At 34.0% G+C, this 6,989-nt stretch overlaps 1 protein-coding gene across 15 annotated transcripts in view; it reads left to right on the forward strand.

Moving 5' to 3' along the window:
- Positions 1–6,441, forward strand: part of RIMS1 (regulating synaptic membrane exocytosis 1) — a 490,334-nt gene extending 483,893 nt beyond the window's left edge. For all 15 annotated transcript variants that reach the window (XM_077162224.1, XM_077162226.1, XM_077162225.1 and 12 more), the window contains 5 exons: positions 44–182; positions 2,111–2,223; positions 3,497–3,598; positions 4,204–4,343; positions 5,793–6,441. In XM_077162224.1, coding sequence (XP_077018339.1) covers positions 44–182; positions 2,111–2,223; positions 3,497–3,598; positions 4,204–4,343; positions 5,793–6,011 — 713 coding nt within the window. In that variant the 3' untranslated portion in view covers positions 6,012–6,441. The remainder of the gene's footprint in view (positions 1–43; positions 183–2,110; positions 2,224–3,496; positions 3,599–4,203; positions 4,344–5,792) is intronic.
- Positions 6,442–6,989: the final 548 nt, after the last annotated feature.

Raw genomic sequence — 6,989 nt, forward strand, 5'->3', positions numbered from 1 at the left:
TTGTCTCGATAAAACTTAGAGGTATTGTCCTCTCTCCCATCAGAGTCAGGCCACAAGAAGTTAAAAAGTACAATCCAGAGAAGTACAGAAACAGGAATGGCAGCTGAAATGAGGAAGATGGTACGGCAGCCAAGTCGAGAGTCTACCGATGGCAGCATCAATAGTTACAGCTCAGAGGGAAAGTAAGTATTGTCAACACATGTCACTTAGAACCCTGGATTGTGCAGCATTTAGTAAAATAAAGTCACCAAGGGTTATTGTGCAACTTTTCTTAAAAAACAGAAGTCCAGCCATCCATTGTAAACCAGCCTGACCCCTTATGATAAGTGCACATGGACACATCGCAGCATTTGATCTCATGCATTTCAAAGAGTTGAAGAAATGTGGAGTTCACATGAATAAACTGATTTCCATCATCTAGAAAAACTCCGAATGGTCCTTTAATGGCTATTAAGTGTAGAAATGCCACCTTTAATGAACTCTTGCATGTGGAAAAATGCAGTCTGGCCGGTTACAAAAAAAATCTGAGTGAAAATTAGAAAGTAAGGAACTAATTTCCTATTTTCCTACCTTTCTGTAAACCATGCTGGGCTCTAAGATATTGTTAGTCTAACACTCTGATAATAACAGCTTAGATATTCTTGTCTTTCTTTAAAGGTTTGTTTATTCAATTTTACCTTAAAGGAAAAAAAAATAAGATCTATCTCTCTTTGATTGAGCAGTTTTAATTAATTGTTAAATTAATTTTGAAAAAATGAAACTAGATTGGTGTTTGTTTACTTGGCTTGAGTTTTACTATTTCATATAGATCGTACACAAAACCTGCATTTTCCTATGCTTTAGATTTTTTCTGGTAGAAGTGAACTTTCGATGAGGTGATAGACCTGACAAAAAAGTAATTATCACTCTGCCTTTGGTTACATGGGAATTAATCATGTACATATTTTCCACTATTACTCATTTATTATCATTTAGATCACTCATTTACAAATATGATATGCATAATTTATTTCACATTGATCTCATTTTTCTTACTATATTTTTCTTTTTTGTTCAGAAAACAAAATAAAATTTTGTCAAGTTAATGTTTATGATGCTCTTTCTCATTCCTGAAACTAATGGATCCATCTTGATTTGATCCAGTACTTGGTACACATGCTCCCAGCAAGTTACAGCGAGTATCAGAGGTCAGCAGATGTGAAAGTTATGGAGATATAAACTTGCTGGCAAAATACTAATATTTGATAACATACTATAAAACTATATGCAAATCAAAGACTGAAAACATTATTTTCTGGTACAAAAACAATCAAATCAAATTTACCACAATCAGGAATAAGCCACTTAACCCCATATATTCATTTTGATAGTCTCTGGATGGGATAATATGTGCCCTGAATTCCATGCTTGTGAGGAAATAATATGTGTAAAAACACAATGGAAATAACACTTATTGAATGCCAACTACATGAAAAGCAAAGTTCTCATCCGCAGGATACATCAGTCAACAAGAGTAGCACAGCCGCTGCTGTCGTGGAGCTTACGTCCTAGTGATTTCAGGCAGAAATAGGCATACTATAACCAATTAATATTAATTTGGACTAAATAAATCTCAGATAATTTAAAAATTCAGAGATAAATAAATTAACATTTTTATGTTTATTGTTATACAAATAATAACTTGAACCATGCTATACTATTATTAACCACATTCTCTTAATTTAGTATTTATTTTACTTAATTTTCACAATCACTATCTATGTAATATTTACGATATAAAATTTTGCATCTTATATTTTGTGTCAGCAATGCATTTCTGTAGGAAATTGGATTTGTAAGAGTTCGGAACACTTAGTATATTAAAAATTATTACCATTACCCAAGCCCTCCTGAACATATAGCATCAGATCATATGGTGAGATTTTGGACCTTTTCTTAATTGGTACTGAGCCTCATATCCTTAGTTTAATGACAGTGCAAAGAATCAGTAAGTAAACCAATTGTCTAAGTAGTGTGTATGCTTTATCATCAGGATCAGGTGGCAAATAGAAACTAACAAAAAGAACTCAAGGAGATCTAATGTTTTTGTTTTCTCTTTTTTCTGTAATAGCTTAATATTTCCTGGAGTGCGACTAGGAGCTGACAGTCAATTCAGCGATTTTCTTGATGGGCTGGGGCCAGCCCAGCTTGTTGGACGACAAACTCTTGCCACTCCTGCCATGGGTAAAAATCATTTTTTTCTACAGGAAAATGGATGTTTTGTAGTTGATAGGTCATATAAAATAACAGTATTAAAACAAGTTAGAAGGTCATATAAAATAGGTCTTGTAGTTAGACCTATTTTATATGAAAGTTGGTGAATGAAGAAAATTATTTGTAACACATGAAATAGATTTTTCCTGAATATGACCTTTAACTATCCGATTGGCAAAAATTAGACATATTACTAAAACCAGTTTAGAGAGTTGTGGGAAATGGGCAGACTTAGATACTTCTGCTGCTACTACGAACTGGCATAACTTTTATGAAGGATAGTTTGCAGTATACATGAAAATTTTAAGTGTCCATAAAATTAGATCCAATAATTAAAAACCTGGAATTTTTTTCTCAAGAAATAACTGTCCAAGGGCGGGCCGCGGTGGCTCAGCGGGCAAAGTGCTTGCCTGCTATGCCGGAGGACCTCGGTTCGATTCCCGGCCCCAGCCCATGTAAAAAACAAAACAAAACAAACAAAATACAATAAAACAAGAAAATGTTTAAAAGATGTTTCCCTTTCTTTCTCCCTTCCTTCCTTCCATCCTTCCTTCCTTCTCTCTGTCTTTCCTTCCCTTCCTCCCTCTCTCTTTAAAAAAAAAAAAAAAAAAAAAAAAAAAGAAATAACTGTCCAAGTATTCAAGAATTCTTTATAAGGCTGTACATTTTAGTGTTGCTTATAATAGCAACCATTGTAAATAACCTATATTTTCATTAATAAGAAACTAGTTAAATAGGTAGTGGCGTGTACATTCAGTAGACTAACAGTCAATAAAATGGTAATGTATTTCCATGATCCAATAAATAGATGGATAGAAAGATGATGGATAAATAATGTTAAAGCTTTTTGTAAGATGGCTAGAATATACACCAAAACATTAATAGTGGTTATCTCTAGATAATGAATGTACAGATAATTACATGTTTTTATTAATAAGTATAATATGCTAGATGACGTAAAGGTTAAGAATTATTACAGAACAAAAACCAAGTAAATACCTGTTTTCCTATAGAAAAACTAATTTCTGAATCTCATAGGATGGATTAGTACCAGAAAAATGAAAAGGGACATTGCAAATGCTGATTTTGAGGCAGAGAAGAAAAGTGGAGCTAGGCAACTCTAAGGATTAGTTTCTTTCAGAATCATGGAGATCAGAATTTGTAGTCTGTTATGGGCCTCTATTTTTTTAATTACATGTAATTGCAAAGAAGCTGAAACATCTTGCTTCCCTTCCACTTGCAGGTGATATTCAAATTGGAATGGAAGATAAAAAGGGCCAGTTAGAAGTTGAAGTGATTAGAGCACGAAGCCTCACACAAAAACCTGGTTCCAAATCTACACCTGGTAAGGAAAACTGTTACTGAGTTTGGATAACAGAATAATAGGCAAAAAACTTAAGCCATTTGCCCCATTTGAATTTTATCTCCCCTCTTTTCATCATCTGATTGATTAAAATGATGGGTAGCTTTTCTGCATTCTTTGATTCTATAATATTGCATCTGGGTTTTCCTTGAACAATTATTCTACCAGAAGGTATTAGGGAGAGCATAGTCATATTAAGAGAAGTTTAATTATAATTGTTTCTTAGCTTGTGGCAATTATTTCCTTTCTGCAAATTTTCAAATGGAAAAGAATAAAAACAGAATTTAGCTCTGGCCATAAAAAGAAGATATGAGCTTTAACACATAAATCTGAATTATAATGCCAATCTTAACCCAAGTAAAATTCTGTGACAGCTTTTATACACATACTTGAAATGAGGAAAATGGTGGTAATGGTAATGTGGGTTTTAAGGAATGAAATTCATATTATGATGGAAATTTAAAATTTTTTAAATAGTCCATGGAAATATTCATTAAGCACCTCTAATTCTCTAATAAGGCATTTTAAAAATAAAAGTTAGTTTAACTTTCGGTGAACTCTTTGTATGTTAATATACTTTTGTCTAGCTCCATATGTCAAAGTATATCTTTTGGAAAATGGGGCCTGTATAGCCAAGAAGAAGACAAGAATTGCACGAAAAACCCTTGATCCTTTGTATCAACAGTCCCTGGTTTTTGATGAAAGCCCACAGGGTAAAGTCCTTCAGGTCAGTGAACAAATAGTTTGTTTTTCTTTTTATGACAGAATATCCACATTGTCCATATAAACATTGAAGAAGTGATGAAACACAGAGAATGAAGTTCAGTAAAGATAATTATAGTGTAATACCCTTGTAGAAAGAAACAACTTGTTAAATTGCAAACAATATATAGTATTAAAAAATAGCTGGTGGATCTAATGGAAAACAAAATTTTTATTTTCTCTTTCCCTTCTTTCTATCATCTCCTTTTTCCTTTGCCCTATTTCCCACCACTGCTTTCTCCTGTCTCTCTCTCTTTTAGATAGAAAATAGCTACAGGATAGATAAATAGATGATAGATAGATATAGATAGATAGATAGATAGATAGATAGATAGATAGATAGATAGATAGATAGATAGATAGATAGATTATAGATAGATAGATGATAGAGTGAGAGAGAGAGAGAGAGAGATAGACTGACAAATAGATAAAGATATATCAAGATAAATAATGCTAATAATAGTTTGAATATTAGTAAATGCCAGACCTGGTATAAAAGAGGAAGGAGAGAAAAAGAGAAATATGCAAAAAGACCAGCAAATACCATTTACTGAATGCCAAAAATACTCCTACATACTTATATGCATTACCTCTTTTAAACTTAGTAACTATCCCATGCAATAAATATCATTATCCCCATTTTAAAGATCATGTCTAAGGATCACAGAGCTTAAGTAACTTGATAAAGTCACTCAGTAAATTGAGAAGACAGGATTCACCACCCTTGCCTGTGCAAAGCCAGTTCATGAGTTCCGTTGAAAACCTTTACAGGTGACTAAATGATTTGAAAATAGAACCAGGGATGAAGTGACTGTAAGTCCTGTCCAACACCAACAAGAGTTGACTCAGATTGTGGTAATTGTTGGAGAGCTCACCAACTTATTGTCTAATCAAAATAAGACAGACAGTTTTTCAAAAGTCACCATCTCACTAAAAAGTCTATGATATAAAGGAAATGCAATGAATACTCCTGTTCTTTATGCATTTTTCATCATACATACACTCCATCATATACTGCTTTCGGATTGTTTGTTTCGCCCTCATGGTTTCCACAAATTTTAATTTTCATATGTCTCTGGCCCTGCGTGGTATTTACTAGATAGTAGATATTCAAGAAGTGTGTTGAATTTATGTAGGTGTAAGGCAATATAGTTACTTATTTAACATGACTCATGCAGATAGTACCCTTCATTAGGGAAACATTATTTGCATTCCATCAAATGTAAAAATTACTGTGACATATCACAACTTAAGCTTAGTAATTCTTCTTGTCTTTGCCTCTTTCTAGGCATCAGTTACATTTGTTTCCTCTTCTCCTTCACTGCCTGGCTCACTTTTACAGAATAATTGCTTTGAACCCTTCAAATGTGAAAGAGAGTGGTTCAAGTTATATTGTATTTTTCTGTCTCTGCAGGTGATTGTCTGGGGAGACTATGGTAGAATGGACCATAAATGCTTTATGGGTGTTGCTCAAATCTTGTTGGAAGAACTCGATCTTTCCAGTATGGTAATTGGATGGTACAAGTTGTTCCCACCGTCATCACTGGTGGATCCCACACTCACTCCCCTAACCCGCCGGGCTTCCCAATCATCTCTGGAAAGTTCAACTGGGCCTCCCTGCATTCGATCATAGTGAACTCATACCAGAGTCGTTGAATTAAAACTCTACCTTTCAGGATAATACTCTGAACCAGATATTTCGTGATCAAAAGCATTGTTGGAGACAGACAATCAACTTGTGTTTTGCCTGTAGTAGTTTTTCAATAATGTGTCCCAATTGTTATTTAAAACCTGGCTTCATATGACAGAACAAGGCAATCTATCAAATTACAGTAAGATTCCACATGCTAGTGAGAGTCACTGATGCTTCTAACAAGTAGAAAAAAGAGGAAATTTCAAATTCACACACACACACACACAAACACACACACATACAATTGAACAAACTGGAAACTCTCACTCTGTGAAAAGTTGTATTGTAGACATTTCTACACAGACCACAAGCAGTGTTCTTTCCCTGCTGTTTGAGATGTTTTATTTCTTCCATGTGTTTTGTTTGTTTGTTTGTTGAATTTGTTTTGTTTTGTTTTTCACTGAATTTATCTCCACTAGTTTTTGGCCGTGTTATGATAGGCCTCATGATGTTAACAGAGACCCTTCCTTTCTTTTTCAAAAGCACCCAAAAAAAGGGCTGAAGCAGTCTCTGTAGCATTCTCAAAAGTGTTCAACAGCAAGACAAGGTGAGGCCAATAAAGGGGTTTCACTGGTTTTCATATTCTAATTCTTCAAAGTGTTATGTATGGAAATCCAAAATAAAACGAAAAGACATCTTCCAAAATAAATGACCACAGGATCACTTTTAACGAAGAGTATATCTGTTTTCCTTATAGAAAATTACGTATTCCATTGTTTTGCATGGAAGACTTTTAAAGAAATCAAATCTGCAACTAATGCTGGAGACTAAAACTCACCACGTAATTGTACTTTGGAAATACTCCTTTCAATGCCGTTTCCTTTCTGATATCCAAAACAAAACAAAAAAATGCTCATGTATAAAGCATACTTTTGACTTCCCAAAATGGTGACTAGGAATGGATTTGATCCTATGATA

The sequence above is a fragment of the Tamandua tetradactyla genome, chromosome 5, assembly GCF_023851605.1.
Source record: "Tamandua tetradactyla isolate mTamTet1 chromosome 5, mTamTet1.pri, whole genome shotgun sequence".
Classification (NCBI taxonomy): Eukaryota; Metazoa; Chordata; class Mammalia; order Pilosa; family Myrmecophagidae; genus Tamandua; species Tamandua tetradactyla.